Genomic DNA, 19,783 nt, shown 5'->3' with positions numbered 1-19,783 from the left:
ACAGGATGAAGGTGATACAGGCCTATGCGCCTACATCCAGCCATGATGATCAACTGGTTGAACGCTTCTACGAAGACGTAGAATCAGCAATGAGTAAGGTAAAGACACAGTATACTGTACTGATGGGCGACTTTAATGCAAAAGTAGGCAAGAAGCAGGCTGGAGATCATGCAGTTGGGGAATATGGCATCGGCTCTAGAAATGCCAGAGGAGAGTTACTAGTAGAGTTCGCAGAACGCAATAATTTACGGATCTTGAACACCTTCTACAGAAAACGGACTACTCGTAAGTGGACGTGGAGGAGTCCTAATGGCGAAACTAAGAATGAAATAGACTTCATAATGTGCGACCACCCGGGCATTATACAGGATGTAGAAGTAGTTAACAAGATCCGATGCAGTGACCATAGAATGGTAAGATCTAGAATTCAACTAGACGTGAGGAAGGAACGACAGAAACTGATACGCAAGAAGCCGATTAATGAACTAGCTCTGCGAGGGAAAGTACAGGAATTCAGAGTTTCACTTCAGAATAGGTACGCGGCTTTAACCGAGGAAACCGACCTTAGCATTGACGCAATGAATGATAATCTGACTAGTATCATTAAGGAGTGTGCAGTGGAAGTCGGGGGTACAGTCGTTAGACAGGACACTGGTAAGCTATCCCAAGAGACGAAAAACCTCATTAAGAAACGTCAAGCTATGAAAGCCTCAAAGGCAACAGACAAAATAGAGCTGGCGGAGCTTTCGAAGTTGATCAATAGGCGTAAAGTAGCCGACATAAGAAAGTATAATATGGAGAGAATTGAGCATGCTCTAAAGAACGGAAGAAGCCTCAAAGCTACGAAGACAAAACTGTGCATAGGCAAAAATCAGATGTATGCGTTAAGGGACAAGGATGGCAAGGTCACAACCAATATGGATAGAATAGTTGAGATAGCGGAAGAGTTCTACAGAGATCTGTACAGCAGCCGAGACAGTCAGGATGATAACGTAAGAAGCAGTAATATCCCAGAGGAATCTGACATCCCACCAGTATTAACAGGAGAAGTAAAGAAAGCCCTAAAGGGAATGCAAAGAGGCAAAGCCGCTGGTGAGGATCAGGTAACATCAGACTTGTTGAAAGACGGTGGAGAGATTATGTTAGAGAAACTGGCCACCCTGTATACGAAGTGTCTCTCGACAGGGAGGATACCAGAATCTTGGAAGAATGCCAACATCATCTTGATCCATAAGAAAGGGGACGTCAAGGACCTGAAAAATTACAGGCCCATCAGCTTACTGTCCGTTGTCTACAAGCTATTCACAAAAGTAATTGCTAACAGAATTAATACGACATTAGAGTTTAATCAACCAAGGGACCAGGCAGGATTTCGTACAGGCTTCTCAACAATAGACCATATTCATACTATCAATCAGGTGATAGAGAAATGCGCGGAATACAACCAACCCCTATACATAGCCTTCATAGATTACGAGAAGGCATTTGATTCGGTGGAGACATCAGCAGTCATGCAAGCACTGCGGAATCAGGGCATCGACGAAGCCTATATAAACATAATGGAAGAAATCTACAGCGCATCCACAGCCACTATAGTCCTTCATAAAGAAAGCGACAGAATCCCAATAAAGAAGGGCGTACGGCAGGGAGACACGATCTCTCCAATGCTATTCACCGCGTGTTTACAGGAGGTTTTCAGGGCCCTAGATTGGGAAGAATTAGGGATAAGAGTTAATGGAGAGTATCTCAGTAACCTGCGCTTCGCTGATGACATTGCATTGATGAGTAACGCGGGAGACGAATTACAGCTCATGATTACTGAACTGGATACGGAAAGTAGAAGAGTAGGTCTGAAAATTAATATGCATAAAACTAAAGTAATGTGGAACAATCTTGGCAGAGAACAGCGCTTCGCGATAGGTGGCGAGACGCTGGAAGTTGTAAAGGAGTACGTCTACTTAGGACAGCTAGTAACCGCGGAGCCGAACCATGAGAGTGAAATAACTAGAAGAATAAGGATGGGATGGGGCTCATTCGGCAAGCATTATCAAATCATGAATAGTAGTCTACCACTATCTCTCAAGAGGAAGGTATATAACAGCTGCATCTTACCGGTACTTACCTACGGAGCAGAAACCTGGAGACTTACAAAGAGGGTTCAACTTAAATTGAGGACGACGCAGAGAGCGATGGAAAGGAAAATGATAGGTGTAACCTTAAGAGACAGGAAGAGAGCAGAGTGGGTCAGGGAACAAACGGGGGTTAAGGATATCATAGTTGAAATTAAGAGGAAGAAATGGATATGGGCAGGCCACGTAGCACGTCGGCAGGATAACCGGTGGTCATTAAGGGTAACTGACTGGATTCCAAGAGAGGGCAAACGCGTGAGGGGAAGACAGAAAATTAGGTGGGTAGATGAGATTAAGAAGTTTGCAGGTATAACGTGGCAACAGAAAGCACAGGACCGGGTGGATTGGCGGAACATGGGAGAGGCCTTTGCCCTGCAGTGGGCGTAGACAGGCTGATGATGATGATGATGATGATGATGATGATCACATATTGCGCAATGTCTATGTTGTTTGGCAGCTATAGCAACGTTGCACGTGAATACACCCACGTTGACACCTAATGACACCATCCCGACGACTGACGTCGATTGACTTGAACCTTGTGATGGCTTAAGTAGTTAACATACACCCGGACCACGGTGTAAGATATCAAGGGTGTTTTTTTTTTAGACAATACAGAATTTTTCTCAAAATTCCATGACAGTCAGGCTCCTGTTGTTTCCACACATCAACTCTACGTCGATGCGGAAACACCTCCCGCAGCTAAAATAACGTTGGCGCGAATAATTAACAAACACTCGTTAATTAACTTTTAATTTCTTCACTTGAGGACAGGTGTTTATATTACAAAGTTGTAGTGCGTACGAATTTATGACATGCCTATTTCTTTTTTTATGGTAATCCCAAAAGTTGCACGTAGTTACAGATATTCATCATCGAACTTCAAGGGCCAACACTTTCCGATATAGAGAACTCTCAATATAGACAATTTACGCTTTCCGAGCAAGATTTTACCATTCGTTACCCAAGTAAACTTACAGATTTTTTTTCTTTTTAGGCGTAGTAGCTTTACCAAGCAGGATTTTATTTGCTATGGAAAGTTGTGCGTTGATATGAACTACTCTAGTGCATTCAAAACGAAAGCCTGTCGGATGAAGTTTTTTAAATTTTTCTGCCGCTTGCAATACAGTATCATGAACTCTGCGAGATGCAAACTGGACGATTATGTTCGGCTTATCTTTTGTTTTTACTTGAGAAACGATAAATCACATCTATGTATACGCATGTCAGAGGGATTCGAAGCTTCTTTTCTACATCTACGAGAGCGTCGGCGGAGCTTTCCTTTGGCTTTTTGGTAAGCCCTTGAGCTTGGTATTTTATTAACGACTGTGTTGTTTAAGTTAGGTAAGCTCTTTCTGGGTTCTCTTTAGCTGATCACGAAGCTGTTTATCTTCGCTCTTGAGAAGCACTTTTTCCAGTTTTACTACTTCGAGTGCGTTTTTCAATTCTTCTTGGACAGCGCAGATGCGGCCCCACACCTTCCTATTCCTTGGGCGATTATTAAACGACATTTCTTCCTTCAGTGGCACCGCCCATCTCATTTCAAACGTGAGGCGTAAGCAATACATTGTCAGCCTTGGAGCTCTCTTAGAAAAGAACAGTTTTATCCCAGGGTCTGCTGTATTGGTGTTTCTGAACCTTAACCAACCTATGTGAACTCCGACATCATTGGTTCACCAAGCCCCGCTGTCATATCATTTCCAGACCTTCGGAACATCCTTTCTACGGCGCCGACCACTCCTTTTACGTTCTTCAGCAGTTTTTTTTCGACAGAAGCATTTATAAGGTGCGAGAATTGTCAGTTTGCTCAGTACAGCTGTTTTGGGGAACTCCTTATGTTGGAAGACGTGTCATATTTTTGCGAATAACATTCTTCCCCCTCACTATATTTTATTCATTTCCCCGCAGTAGCACGTGGTCTTCGGCTGTTACAGCTTACGAGCACGCGTTCTCAGCTCACGTCTCCAACCCTAGCTTGACGGAGTGAATGCAAGAATGAGTGTTGGTTGCGTCATGCCACAGTGCTTGTGTTTTTCCACCCGTGAGTTTTCCCGGCTATTTTGCAAGAGTGAAAATGTGAGGAGGGGCGAATAATGCGAAGCGTGGACAACCGGGCGCGACGTGCGATTGCGTAACACCGCAAGTTAGGACCTTGCCTCCTGAAAAGTACTTGCAAGGAATTTCGCAAGAATATTTTTCATCGCGCTTTCCGCAATAGCAAAGGCGAAGTTCTTTTCTGAAGGTCTCATGTTTTACGTTCCGCAGCGGCTCTTTTATATTGTGCCCACCCCCCCTCCCTCCTCCCACATTTCAACATCCCCAAAGTGCGTGTTTTTCCGGACCCTTTTCTCCCATTTGTATTCGGTCCTGCTACTCTGTTGGGCCTTTCAAGTTGCAGCATCGCTTCCTACTTTTATTCGAAAATAGCTGTATTCTTTTTTCTCCGAAAAAGCCTCATCCATATTTACCAAGTTTCCTAAAGTGGCTTTTCTTTCGAGTTTTTTTTGTTAATATTTAACTTTCCAAAGAGAAAAGTAATTTTACTGCCCGTTTCTCGCTATCTTGTTCCAGAGACGCATAAAAAATACCAATTCCGCCTATCGGCAGAGGTACGTGGCAAAACGTTATCAACTTGCTGTGCAGATTGAGGTGCCACTCACCCTATTTTATGAGTTGGCTCCACATGTTTTGCGCTACTATGCAGGTGTGGGTGATTGCGGGTTGAATTAAAGCCATGAGAATAAGAACTAATCATATATTTCGCATTATGCCCGAACGAAAATTATTCTTTCGGATTTTATTGAGAAATTACGGCGATATTTCAAATGCAAAGGAAGTATCTAGCGAACCTCTGCGATCTATCTATCTATCTATCTATCTATCTATCTATCTATCTATCTATCTATCTATCTATCTATCTATCTATCTATCTATCTATCTATCTATCTATCTATCTATCTATCTATCTATCTATCTATCTATCTATCTATCTATCTATTCTAAGACTTTGTACTCTCGTGCCCGTTTTGTTAATGGAATGTATACCAAAATTGCTATGACATGACTGCATCACGAACATGAATGACACGTTATAACATGAAAATCTTGACATGCATCTCATAAACGGCACGATTTATATGCCATGGTCTCGATGCTCTTGCGGCTGTTTCGTTAACATGATATTTACGAAAGTTTTTGCGGCACGACCATAGTATATGACAAACACGAGTGACAGGTTTTAGGTACAAATCATGACATGCATATCATGTACAGCATGATTTGCACGACATGGTCTCGGGGCGCGCGGGACCGTTTAATTAAACGGATATATACCAAAATAGGTATGATGAGGCATTTGTGTATGACGAACATAACTGGCAGGCGGTAACATGTAAATCACGACAAGGATGTCATGTACGGCATGACTTACATGCCACGCTCATAGTGCGCTCGCCGCCGTTTTGCTAGCTTGACATATGCCAAATTTGGCATTACGTGACATGGCTCTATGACGGACAATAATAAAAGGCGATAACATGAAAATAATGAGACACAGTTCATGTACGGCATGATTTACATGCCATGCTTATGGTGCGCTCGTGGCCGCTTCACTAGACTAGACACTAAAATTGGCATTATGTGACGTGACTGTATGATGGAAATCAGATGCATTCTATGTACGGCATGATTTAGAATCTGCGCGGATGGCGCGCTCGCGGCCGTCTTATTAGATTCGTGTACAGCAAAAGTGGTATTGCGCGATGTGACTGTACCGCGACCGTAAATGACCGATGCTAACATTAAAATAATGACATGCATGTCATTTATCGCATGACTTCTATTCATAGCGTACTCGCGGTGGGTTCGCTAGTTTGCTGTACATCAATATCGGTACTGGGCGACGTCACTGGTAAATAACATAAATGACATAAATAACATAAATGACATATTGACATACATGTCATTTACGGCATGACTTACATGCTACGCCTATGGTGCACTCGCGGCCGTTTTGCTAGCTTGACATATACCGAATGTGGCATTGCGTTACGTGACTCTGCGACAGGAATTAATGACAGGCGATAACATGAAAACAATCACAGGTACTTCTGTACGGCATGGCCTACATACCACGCTCAGGGCGTGCTCGCGGGTCGCTTCGCTAGTTTGATATGCGCTGAAATTGGTATTGCTTGACGTGACTGTATGATGAACATAAATTGCCGGTGGTAGCATGAAAATCATGACGTGCATGTCATTTACGGTATGACTTACATGCCGCGCTCATTGGTGAGCTCGCGGACGTTTTGCTAACCTCACATATACCAAATTTAGTATTGCGTGACGTGGCCCTATGGAGGACAATAATGAAATGCGATATGAAAATAACGATACGCACTTCATGTTCGGCATCACTTAAATTGCTCGCTCATGGGGCGCTCGTTGCCGTTTCGTTAGCTTAATATATACGAGAAAGTTGGTATTGGGTAATGCTACTGTATGACAAACATAACTGAAAAATGGTAACACGGAAATAATGATATGCATGACATGCACGACATGATGGACATGCCACGCACATGGTGTGCTCGTGGCTGGCACGCTAGCTTGATATACACGAAGATTAGTACTGCGGGACGTGATTGTATAAAAGCATAAATGACAAGTGGTGACATGAAAATCATGGCGTGTGTGTTACGTAAAGCGTGATATACTAGCCGCTGTCATGGTAGAGTCGCGGCCGTTTCGGTTGCTTGATATGCACTAAAAGCGGTATAGCGTGACCTGATTTTGTGAAAAACAAAAATAACCAGTGGTATTTTGGAAATAATGACATGCACGTCATTTACGGCATAACATACATGGCCGCGCTCATGGTGCGGTCGCGGCCCTTTTGCTAGACTGACATGTAACACATTTCACATATGCCAGGAGTAAAGTATTCTCAAACTCCTCCTGCTGTCTCATAATTCGAATGTCAGTTGTCTGAAAAATAACGAACGAGAAATGATGTTTGCAACTATTTTTCTTCGTTCTCCGTGTAGACGCGCCACTGTGCAAGGCGAACCAGCACGTGGTGTATGCTGCGTCGCGGCATCAGGAGGTCGAGGTTCACTGCGAAGTCGAAGCGGATCCCAGCAATGTCACCTTCGAGTGGCGCTTCAACAGCACGCTTCAACAGCGACCCCTCAAGAGCTTTTCGGCGCAGGGAACGAGTAGTATCGCCCGATACATCCCCCACAGCCACACCGAATACGGGACCCTGCTCTGCACAGCCTCTAATCGCATCGGCAAGCAACGTCAGCCATGTCTTTTCCACGTCGTCCAGGCAGGTCAGTAACGTTGTCCCAACGCATAATTTTTTTGCACAGAGTTGCTTTTAGCCAAAAAATGAAGACAGTGTTAAGTAGCAAACAATTGGGGATATTAGCCTTCCTACCTGTATATCTGCTGCCGAGGCATGCATAAGGATTCGCCGGGTGCCATCAGCGGAATATTTCGAATGGTGACCCTCGAGCCAAAGAACTTGAATGATCGTTCAGTGTGATAGCTGCAAGAAAATTAGTTATTAAGACGAAAGCTTTGTATGGTTCATCGGTCAAAAAAATCCGGCTTCCGCTGTAGTCAACCGGCTGTTGTGTGCATGAATGGCACCACAGAATTTTGTGGCGTTAAATTTATATATGGCAAACATATGCAGATATACTAAGGTTTGTTCTAAAAACGTGAATGTTACCTGCATTGACTTTTTCAATACCTTCAGATCAGTGCCATAGTTTTTTTCTCTTAAATCAAAATATTCCTAGCACTCTTTCACCCACATTCGGTGACAGGGTGCGATGACCCTTTTATGACCGAAATAGCAGAAAACATCGTTAAACAAGGAAAAACAAAGGACTGAACTTTACGCGCATCCAGTCTTCGTTAATTCTTGTTTGTGTTTGCGGTCACGTAATCTGAAAATAGTACACGACAACTTCAAGAATACTAACAAAGGCAAAATACTCTTCATAGGATCTCCAACCGTTGACTAAGTCGTTTTTTAACCGGAACGAGTGATATGTAGTGCCGATGTCACCTTGTAATTTACGTATTCAGCGAATGCCAATGTGGACCATATATGAATATGACAAGGTAATATTTAGCGCGCAGTAATGATATTTCATTGTTTTGAGGTGCCACTAGATGAATAGTTTCCGATTTGCAATTTTACGTAACGTACAATGTAATAATGCGTCGTCAACATGGCAGCTCACCTCAAAGTGGCAGTCACGTATGGTACTAAGCCGACCACTTTATAAACTCATGCGGCAAAGGTTCATTTATTAGTTCTGAGTTTTATTTAAATATAAGTGTGCTGGCGAATCATGTCGAGGGCAATTGTCATGCAGTTTATAGAGCGTAATACATTTTTCGAAAATATTTGATGGCACGATTTATGTTTCAGTCTTCCTCTGAAATACCGTCGTATAATGTACCGCAGCAGCTGGCGGAAAGTGATTCGTCTAAAAAATTAACAAGCCGTCGTTCATCCAAAGTAACTTTTCTTGTCAAAGTGGCATGAAGAAGCTTGTAAAGAGTATGCTTATGACCAAAACTAACGGAAAAAAACGCAACAAAAACACGGTTACTTCCACTCACATTTTTTTTTTCGTTCTCGAAATGCGATCTAACTCGTCGTTCCTTTCCTTTTCTTCTTGCTCATTTTCCCACTTCCTTTCCCGGTATTCCTTTTTTCTATGTGTCCGCGATCCATTTGAAAGTAGGACCCCCGGGCCCCGTGGAAAACTGTTCCATCACGAACCAAACCGAGGGATCCCTGCACCTCGAGTGCCAGGCAGGCTCGGATGGACACCTTCCAGCGCACTTTGTGCTCTCCGTGCACGACGCACTTACAGCCACCGTGTCGGCAAACTTCACCGCCGATAAGCCAGATTTCTGGGTAAGGGTACGTCATGCCCTAAAGTGCTCATCAACAGGGATATCACATAGCTTTCGCTTTTAGACATCAGGAAAAGCATATCGCGTTGCACTGTGTTGACACAATCAGCGAAAAAAAATTAAGTATTCTTTGCGACAGTTTGATTGCGACAGTGCGCTGTGGTCTCCTCTGGAAGAACACCAGAGGCAAAACCAAAAGCGAACGCTTGTTTGTTTTGTCTGCGTAACTTTCCTCCACGTGTGGAGTGCTGATGAAATGAAACGCGATAGTTCACCCGCATGGCAACTGCCACTTTCTTGCGCCAATTTTGAGCGCTGAGGACACCGGTGTTACTGGTAATGCTATGGAATGAAAGGAGAAAGCATTGCTCTCGCGTTGCCACAGCATTTGACTCCGGGACGAAATTCCCGGATCCACAGATGGCCCAAACAGCACCACCCGTCATGCAGGCCGACTCTAGTGCAATTTCTTGGCATTGTACGCTTTCTTTACACTAGCACTGGTCACTTAACTACTAAGTTACCTTTCACCAAGCACGAGAGGGAGTCATCTTTATTTTCAGGTCTCAGCACGGAGCATTATGTTGCTGGTAACAGCCGGTAACAGCCAGTAACATAATATTTCGTGCTGTTACTAACAATCATTCGCTTATTCTCCCAGTTAGAAATTTCTTTAGCCACTTATTCTGCACTAGATGTTTAATACGCAGCGCGTTAGGATAAAATCGAAAGTGCTTGAAGACTGCCGAGCACCTTTTTGTGCTCTGGGGCAACGCCGATTACCAATGAACGCCTGTGCTTCGCGGATAACAAAACTGATATAAGAGCATATTTCAGTTCAGCAAAGGTAAAAATGGCATGCGTCAGTATGTAGCGCAAATTGGCAAGCGTGTACAACGCTCACAAATTGTCACGCTTAAGTCTTCATCAACCGTTTAGGTTTTTGCTATGAACGGATGAATGACATTCTTTTTGCGTTACGTTTAATCCGCCTGGCGGTTTTTCGCTGAACTGATCAGTCAAACTTCAGCTCAACAACAACATTTTTATATGTCTGAAAGACGTTTTTCAGGAAAGTTTCCATACAGCTGTAAACGGCTAAAAAGAATAGCTTGATCAGGTGGAAAAAAATATTGTTAAGATCAAAATCAAAATCCATAATTTAAAGAATACGTGCAATGACGCTAAATGCATCAAGGGTACTAAATAGCATTAACAAAAATGCAAATATTTTATTAGTTTATTTCTTTTACTCTTTCTTAAAATTACTGCTGTATGTATTGATGTGTTCAACATGACAACTGCTCGATCATTTCTACCTTAAACGCTCAGCAGTCGTTATGTTTTATTGAGTGTGTCTCGGCAGTTATGAGGAGGTAAACATTCGGTAGTGCTTAACATTGTAAAATTGTACCGCCATACATGCACAGGCACGTTGTTCACATCATTGCATGCAGGTCCACGATCTACTTCCTGGCGTGGAGTACTTCCTTGTGGTTTCCGCCGTCAACGAGAGAGGCCGAAGTCCAGAACTCACGATCCTTCCGCCGATCATGCCTCTCGTGGGAAAGCTTACCAAGTCCGGTGCGTACTTAGACAACGAGGGAAATGCGTTGGTTATGTTTGTCTATTTTTAAATGGTGTTGTCACTTCGCATTTTGTTATGTGCACGGTTAGATGGGGAGTATAGCGTAGATGTATAGCAGAGAAGCACAGGACGCGAGATCAGCAAGAAATTTCTTGCATTCATAAGTCTCGCGTATTAAGTATATTGCATTCAACCAAGCTCTCAACGTATCTTACAAATATATACGGATGCGTTTATAATGTGGGTCCTCTAAGTTAAACAGGTATTAAATGATGGTTTTTAGAATTAAGGTTTCTTATTCATGAATTACCCAGTGACGAAGAGCACACATCAACTTCGTGAAATAGGAGCAGTGATACTTCGATGATTTCGGCAGCAATAAAAAAAGATCTGTGAGACTGCTGAACAAAAAACAGTCATAGCGCGTTAAAAGAAAACGATGAATGAAATCACATAAACATACAGTTATTCTGCATATAATCTCGATACATGTTCTGTAAAGGAGAGTAAATGGTGTCATCATTTTTAAAGCTGAAACATATTATTGAATTCTCTTCTCAATTACTGTGTATTAAGGCAAACAGTGATATTCGAGCGGTATTATTAAGCAGTTTTGAATCTACGACTTCATCATGGCTTACTTTACGCATACTTGAACTTGGATTCCGAAATAACGAACGTAAGCAGTACAGGTGTTGTAGTAGAACGATAACAATTTTGAACAGTGCATATTACCATTTATTTATTATAAACTTTAGTTTTGAGTCAAGCGTGATACGGTATGACTTCATGTATAATAAAATTGCTATGGCTATTAACAGATTTGCTAGTTCTGAAACTGTTGGTCTTCTTCGCAGCGTCACCAAAACCTATTTTTTGTGCACCTCATGCATCACTACTGCTCCTTGGCTTTTTCTTGTTTAATGGCTTACGCTTTTGAACCTTGCTGGTTTCCCACTTTTAATTTCTGGAATTGAAGTACAAAAGGAATGTCAGGGACTACGTTACACTCACCCGTAACCGTTTATAAAATCACACTGATTTTGGATAACAGGGCGCCACAGGAAACTGTTTCCAGGCTTTGGTACAAGGCCTGTAGTTAAATGAGTGAAAATAAGTGAATTCATTGCATAGACGCATGACTGCTATCGAAACTATTACTAAGATTGTGTCCATTGTGAACGCAGGAAGTGCGGCCAAGATGTACTCGAGCGCACTTCTAGTGACGGTGATTGCCGCAGTGGCGCTTCTGTGCATCCTACCTCTCATTGTGCTCGGAGCCGTTAAACTGAAAGGTCGGCGCTTCTTCAACAAAAGTGAGTAATTGTTTTAAATTTATTTGGAATGCGATCAAGGAAGTCATTTTCTAATATGTAAAATTGAACTCTTTGAGTAAACTTGAAAGCAATTCATACTTTTTAACTTTCGGAATAGTTGAATTTATGATCAAAAGCATGAACGCACGAAAAAAAAAAAAAAACGCCAGGCCTGCGCTGAAACCGCAGCACAGTCATTGCGAAAGCTGGAAGAGCGGCGTTTCTAGAGCCCGTTGTAAGCTTTCTTGGGGCTACTAATACAAGCACACTAGCACGGTACCCACTACGCCATAAATCACAATTTTTGTGAAGTTGGGAAGCACCTTCTAAGTCATTATTCGTTATTCTATGAAGAAGCGAGGCACCAGCTATACGTCTGTAAGACATGATCTGCACTTTGTTGACGCGACGACTGATGACGATGAAGAATTATGGCTCATTCCTTTGTAATGGGTTGGAAGGTTCAAACAACCCAACAGTTATGCAATTTGCATTAGGTGATACCCGGTCGCTATTTCCCTCTCCCGCCATGCTGTATAACATACGTTGACTTGGTAGAGAGAAGGGGGGGGGGGCGAAGAACTTTATTGAGACCCCGATGAAATGTTTCAGTGCGCTTATGAGCTTCCTTGGCAACCAATACAAGTGCGCTTGCGAGGAACCCACTACGCTATCAATCATTGTAATTTTTGAGAAGTAGGGAAGCAGGCACTATGCCATTTTTCGTCATTCTACGGAAAGCGTTGGTACCTGCTAAACGCATGTAAGGCATTATGCGCACTTTGTCGATGCTGTGCCTGAAGACGATGAAGATCTATGGCGGAGCCCTTTGTAATGGGTTGGAAGCATTCAACAACCTACTCGTTGCGCGGTTCGCATTGTGTGACGCCTGGTTACAGAATTCGCGTTGTGCGACGCTTGGTGCTTATTTTACTCTTCGACCACGCTATATTGCACATGTTAATGTGGTTCCTTCCCGACATGGAGCCTTTATAGGGTCTTTTTGCACAGCTGTGTCAAGCACCGACATGGCTCCCACGCAGACGGCCCACTGTCGAACCTCGTTCCATTCTGGAATTTTTTTTCTTATTTAGTTTTTTTTTCTTATTTCGAGCGATAGTGGTTACGGACACCGGCGGCGGCGGCGGCGGACAACTACGGCGCCAAAAACGGCCGCCGAAATGATCTCATAACAGCTTTCGCTGTAAAAACGAAAGTGTCTTCTTAGTATCCAGCGAGCATTTATGAAAGACACATCATGTGCGTGATGGAAAGCAGAATTTCAGGCGTAACTAGTGTTAACTAGAACAATAAATCGATAACAATAAAAGTAGTCTGGGTCAGTTTTAAGTCGAACGCACACAAGGAACTAATAAATAACGAAATCTAACATACAATAGAAATCGGAACACCGTGCACATATGCATAACAATTAGTGCAATGCTCACAGTCGCACCCGAGGGAGGACTTTTCAAGTGATGATACCATTTTCTAAACACATATGTAAGTTTCACTCAGTTGCCATTCCAACTTATGCTATGTAGTTCCTCACAGTTGTGTGTTTCAATGTAGCCTAAAGTTTAAGTTACTCAAGATAACAATTATGAGACATTTATATTTCCCTGCTCGTGTGGCTATAAATAGTATTTTTCTTCTTCTATGCGACAAAGTAATTATGTCACAAAAATATTTTGAGCATGTATTAAGTAAGGCTGTTGGTACGGCGGGAAAACAAGAATTGTATTTATTCGCAGGAACGAGGCTTCTGTTGCAAAAGGGGACAGAGTATAATGAAAGAGCTTCAAAGGAATCAAAAACTTAAATACACAAGTGTGTTGGTCCGAATTTGATACGATCGCTTGCGAAACTCTCTTTCATACGAATTTCAACAAGGTGCTTGAGTTTCAAACTTCTTCAACCGACGAACTGCGCGTCATGGTTAATCATCGTGTCTCAGACATAGCTCAGAAAAAGAAATACAGATGCTTTAGATATGTTTTAGAGCGCTGCTCCTAGGCGCCCGTTCCTACGTTGAGCGGCGTCGCCGTTGCCGTCGCTGTCGGTGTCGTAACTGATAGGCATGAAAAATTAACTGATATAGATGAAAAAATAAAATGAGAAAGAAACACCCAAGATCTAATGCGATTTGAACTCTGGCCATCTGCGTGGCAGTCGAGTCTTCTACCACAGAGCCACTCTAGTTCTTTGAACTCATTTGCAAAAAGATTCTCTACAGCGTTATGTCGGGCAAGGAATCGCGTTAACCTATGTTATATAGCGTAGCATAGCAGTAAAACAAGGTGCAGTCATAACGCATTGCTAATTGCGCAATGAGTGCGTGGTTTGATGCTTCTCACCCACTGCAAAGTGCTCAGCCATGATTCTTCATCGTCGTCAACTACATGCAGCATCAACAAAGAGCCCATAATACGTTACTGATGTGTGTTTTGGGACGTTACACCCCATATATTATTATTAATATTATTACGTTACTGCTGTGTAGCGGGTACCTCGCTTATCTACAGAAAGACGAATAATGGCGTAGTGGGTGCTGTCCTGCTTATGATTTATAGTGTAATCGATACTTAGCGGGAAGCCAAAACTTCAAGCGCATTTGGCCTTGCCCCAACACGAAGCTACGTTGAGAATTCGCGCTAGTCAGTATCGTAATCGTCGGTGAATTTTTTCAATACTTGTCAAGATTTCTGTTCCATTATATTGCGTTCATTTTGTTAAGGTTGCTTGAGAAAACTTGCAGTCATGTTAGGCGTGTTGAAAGAAAAACACACTTCAGCATATTTTAATTCAATTACTCCATTTGATCGATTGATACTCAAGAAGTGTTGATTAGGTGGCTTGTTTATATGTGAAAGCACAACCTCGAAAACCCCTTCCTCCCATAATCTGCGTGGAGCAGTGTCCTCGCCTGCCGTTTTTACTCCCATACTTGTGGTTCTGATTATCAGCATGGCTAATGTGACTAGTGATGGCTAAGGAATGGCTAATGTTGGATTATGTCAGTGACTACGTATCGGCTAATTTTGGCTAAATGTCGATTAATATTAGCTGGAATGGCAAAATTGCTCGTGTTCTTACCATGTTCATGCTCGTGAAATTAGCACTTGTTTGTGCTCACTGATTCTGGCTGGTGTTCTTTAGGTGAAAGCCAATGTCAAATTGTGTTTGCCAAATTATGGCTAAATATGGCTAATTGTTACCTAACCATAAGTAAAGAAATACTTATCTCGGCTTGTACTGGCTAACTTTAGGGAAATGTCTGCGTGTTGGGCCATAGAGTACTTAATGGTGGCTAGTGGCTATTGGTTGTTGCATACTAGATAAATTCGGCTATTGGCGGCTTATGTTGGCTTTCAGCTGTCGTACCAAGAGCCTTGTACTCGCTTGAACATAATTTAGTGATATAGCTGTTGCTGTTTGCACAACATAAATATCAACCTAAGTTTATTGTACATGAATTATTCCCGTTTCCACCAGAGCCGATGTTTTGTATTCTTAAACAATTTCAATATGATAATCAGAATAAAAGTAGAACGTACTGAATTTTCGGCAACACACAGTATTTGGTGTTTCTAGGATTTTTGACTCTGCATAATGCTAGTATAAATGCTTAGAGAACCTTCCAATCAGGGGGCGCTAGTGGCACAAGAGGCTGCAGTTTGCAAATGCGAGAGTTAGCGGTGCTTGAAACTAATTCTGTTGCAAATAGTAGTCTGTAAAATATGAGAAAGTTTACGCTGCCGGCTTACAGTCTGCTGGAATTTTCAATATGGCTACCTTACGAGCATACATTTGAGCAATATTCATAGACAGCGCTTGTTGCTGGTTAGGCGGTGTTGCTAAAGTGAAGACCTATTATGATGACAGATGAGCCTAGCGTAAAATCCTTCTTGAGGATTTCCTGCGTACAACTTAACAGATGTAAGCGTATTGTCTATTTTGAAAGCTTCATGTGCCCCCTAATTACAGCCTCTATACCGCACGTAAAGTTACAGTGAGCACATTTGTAATAATCAAGACAAGCTGTGTCCGTGGCGAACTTCAATAATACATGTGCAGTTTTCATTATAACAGCTCTGTGCTCCCGTTAAGCAAAATTGTATATTTTTACTCCAGCAATGAACTGATCAATGGTTCTCTCATACGTGTGCTTGTTAACGTACTCACATCTCAATTTCAATTTTCGTGCAATTTTACATACTACATAAAACCTTCATACGTAGTTTCTTTCCTCATAACACAAATGTAAACACAATGTGTCTTCTTTCCAACATCTTTGTACACCTTTCAGCACCCCTACATGAAAAATAAAAAAAAAATGTTTTCCTCAACTGTACGCAGTTCTAAATTTGTAAAGTCGCATTATTCTCATGGTTGTATAACAATGTCTTCAATCACAGCTCGCTAGAGGTCTCACAGTTCACATAAGTTTAATTACAGCGATTAAGCCTTGCTCTTTCTTCCTTTTTTACAAAGTAAGGTTATAAATCAGATTCATTACTTCTGTTACAGTTTTGTTCACTTGCTTACTACCGTTTGGATATATTCTCTGCGAATTAAAAAATAAGTAAAGAGGTTGCGAAGTACCGTTAGGGAAACGCCATTTCCCGGAACAGCATTTTTCTATGCATACTTTTATTTTCAACCTTTGATGATGCCGGACTTTGTGAAATCTGACCTTGGAGCGTACAATAGCCACAAAGGCGCTACTTGGTTGTCTAGCTTTTACAAGTGGACACTGTACAAGGGCGACTGAAAAATGCGCCAACAGTGAGGCGTTGAAATTCTCTGTAGTTTCGCATTTCTTCTCTAGCAGTTGTAACCTGAATGGTAATAAAAACCACTAGAGTCATACATGATGCAATCAAGGACCACTATAGCAACGTTTTATTGCCACGAAGGTCAGACCGCGATGTAAAAAGCGCGTCGCGGTGTCCGCGTTTCTTTCCGTCCACCCTGTACGTCAAAAATGATGTTACAAGGTTGGTATGTGATGAAGTTGCGGATGTCGTTTCAAAACTCTTTGGTTGCTTTCTTTTTCGCAGGTCCCGAGGCCAAAAAAGATTCGACAGACGAAGACGCCTGCCCATCGACCACAGCTCCTACTCCTGAAGAGGCTACGCAACTTCAGATATCCTCCATCTACCCCAAGGAGGACAACCAAGTGTGGATTGTGAAGAAGAGCACGGGCCTATGAGCAGCTACAGCTCATGTTATCCGCCGCGCGGCCAAGCTGTTACTGTTCACAGCTGAGTCAGCTTGATGCCGGCACCAGCAGTCACATGTTCCGCCTTCATGTAAAGTTTATTTGAAGGTGGCCTAATGAACAATCAGCTACAATATTATTGGATGGAGAAAGCCGACTATCGCCACGTAGATGGTTGACGGAGGCAGCCCGCGAAAGCTAGACCGGTCGATTTACTACAGATGAACAATCTCATTTAGCACCAATTTTGGAAATCTTACCTTCTTTCTCGAATACTGTGATAGCAAGCAGGGAAAGAATTATACACAGCTGAATGATGAATGAAAGAATTTCTTCTTGGACAAACCACCAAGCGTTTATCATCAATGTAAGTTCGAGCCTATTCAATAAGATCTCCTCCACAGTGACCTTTTCTATGTGAAGAGCAAGTTGGGAAAACTAGAGCTAGTGTGATCGCAAGGAGCTGTTATATGTAATCGAACGAACGAGTGGCTAGTAAGTGCGGGTGTGATACAATAAGATTTGTCACATTGCACTTGATTCATGGCGCACTGTTAAAGCTTCAGATGTTTGTGCGTTTGTGTTTGCGTCGGCGTTTTTTGGCCACCAGGAACAAATTCACTAGCCTTGTGCATCTCAGGAGCTCCGAGACGTGGATGTGCTAATGGAAGCATGCGACCAGGGAACGGTGTACATAAGTGAACGTTTACTGACTATGCCTGTGAAACCGAAACTCTCAGTGACTTTCTGCATATTCACCGGTCCCGTCACCTCAAGCTCAACAAGAGATGGCGACTAAGAAGGATGTGCACATGTGGTGCTGCTCACAGCCATATGTAAGTCCCCGCCCTTCACGTTGAGAGTGTCAAGTTATCCTATAATTTATTTTCCATTTTAGTGCTGCTGCTAATTACGCGCAGAATTCACTTGACGGGCATGTTCATGGAGCTTACTAACTAATAGTAAAAACGCCACTATTTTCAAAAACATCACATCAGACCATAGGCCAGCGTATAAAATGCTAAAAGATTACACACATTATGTACAGCGTGTAAATTCTTATACATTGTTACCGGCCCAAGTAAATGATAAAAAATCGATATGATATCACGTTTTGCATTATTCTGCACGTTAAAATTAGCTAGTTTGAGTTGTCGTGGACATACAAATATTATGGGCTTGAAAACTACAGTGCAAACAAGGCGGCTCTAAATCTTTTCTCATACAATAGAGCCAATTTTGTTGGTTCCACGTGTACGTAAGCATGCACCAAACATTTGATCCAACATTTTATTGTTCCTTTAATATATATTCAAAGGTCAGATTCCCGTAAATTCAATATGCGAACCAAACGTACAAACTCTTATCAAACTACCAAGGCATAAAGCAATGTTTATAATTCCCGACGTGCACAGAACGAATCAGTGTTCTTAATTTCGAGCGATATTTATATAAGCTCACTACTTTTTTCGGTCCTTTTATTCCCTAATCCCCTTCCCCTAGCGTATGATAGCCACGCGTACGCTTGTCAATGTCTGTAGGAAGTGTTGCCGATTCTGTACAACAACGCAAACTTCCTACGTGCATCCTACAGATTCAATATGTAGAATACTTCCTGCCGGTGGTTATGCATTTTCGCCCTTAAAAAGGTGTCTTACCACATTTGCTGATTCACGTAGGAATAAAGTGAGATTCCAATATTTTACGGTGCCTTTGGTTGCTGTGTGTGAATGAATAAAATTATTTAGAGAACAGCGAACATGAGTCTGGTGTGCTCCGACGTGACAGAATGTAACTGGTGCTATTATTTGTTGCGAAATATTCATTACGGGAAGTGCAGAGTAGCTGCACAGCATATGAATTAAATGATGAGTGGAAAAGTAGAAGGCATGCAGGAGAGACTCGGAAAAGAGCAAAATAATTGAATAAATTTCAGCTCATGATTGGCTATATAGTGATGAAACTGAATTGATGTAGTAACATGTCCACCATTTTCTTGTCGCAGGTGCAAGGAGCTGCAGAACATTGGGAAGAAATGTGACGTTGAAGTAGTGAGTGAAGAAAGGAAAAGAAGTGCAGCGAACAGAAGCAGCGAAAAAAAAAGTCAAGTACGCCGACAGGCGGTGCTGGGATCGTCTATAGTGGTTTCATCACGGCGTGATCAGAAAACGTGTTACCACCTTGTCGCGTCGTTGATCTTGTACTTATGGCGACTATCGTGGAGACGTTATTTTTGTATGCCCTGTCCCTCCACTACACCATTCTTCTAGCCCCAAACCATCCTCACTCAATTTCGCCCCTATGTAAGATTTTCATCATAATGATCCCGGAACCATTTGGCCGTGTCCCCATGTACATAGAACCAATGCGGTGACACTTTCTCGTTATTCAAACGACAATGGTGCGGTTGCCGCCATAACATTATTCTTCTTGTTCCATCAGTACCCTTCTTTTCAAATTGTTCCAAGGGGTGGGCACATACTGAAACGACGTGAGGCGAGAACGCGCTGGTGAATGCGCAAACGTTACGACCGTGCATTCAGAATTATTCCCATTTTCACTGGCCGCACGGGCTGTTGCTTCT

General features: G+C 42.4%; 1 protein-coding gene across 1 annotated transcript in view; it reads left to right on the top strand.

The window, feature by feature from the left end:
- The window catches only part of LOC119386853 (hemicentin-2-like), a 195,293-nt gene extending 177,256 nt beyond the window's left edge, over positions 1 to 18,037 (top strand). The window contains 5 exon segments of the mRNA XM_037654117.2: positions 7,175 to 7,462; positions 8,897 to 9,072; positions 10,529 to 10,655; positions 11,847 to 11,975; positions 17,039 to 18,037. Coding sequence (XP_037510045.1) covers positions 7,175 to 7,462; positions 8,897 to 9,072; positions 10,529 to 10,655; positions 11,847 to 11,975; positions 17,039 to 17,190 — 872 coding nt within the window. The 3' untranslated portion in view covers positions 17,191 to 18,037.
- Positions 18,038 to 19,783: the final 1,746 nt, after the last annotated feature.

Source organism: Rhipicephalus sanguineus, chromosome 3, assembly GCF_013339695.2.
Source record: "Rhipicephalus sanguineus isolate Rsan-2018 chromosome 3, BIME_Rsan_1.4, whole genome shotgun sequence".
In the NCBI taxonomy this organism is placed as follows: domain Eukaryota; kingdom Metazoa; phylum Arthropoda; class Arachnida; order Ixodida; family Ixodidae; genus Rhipicephalus; species Rhipicephalus sanguineus.
This window is presented reverse-complemented; position numbering and strand designations above follow the sequence as displayed.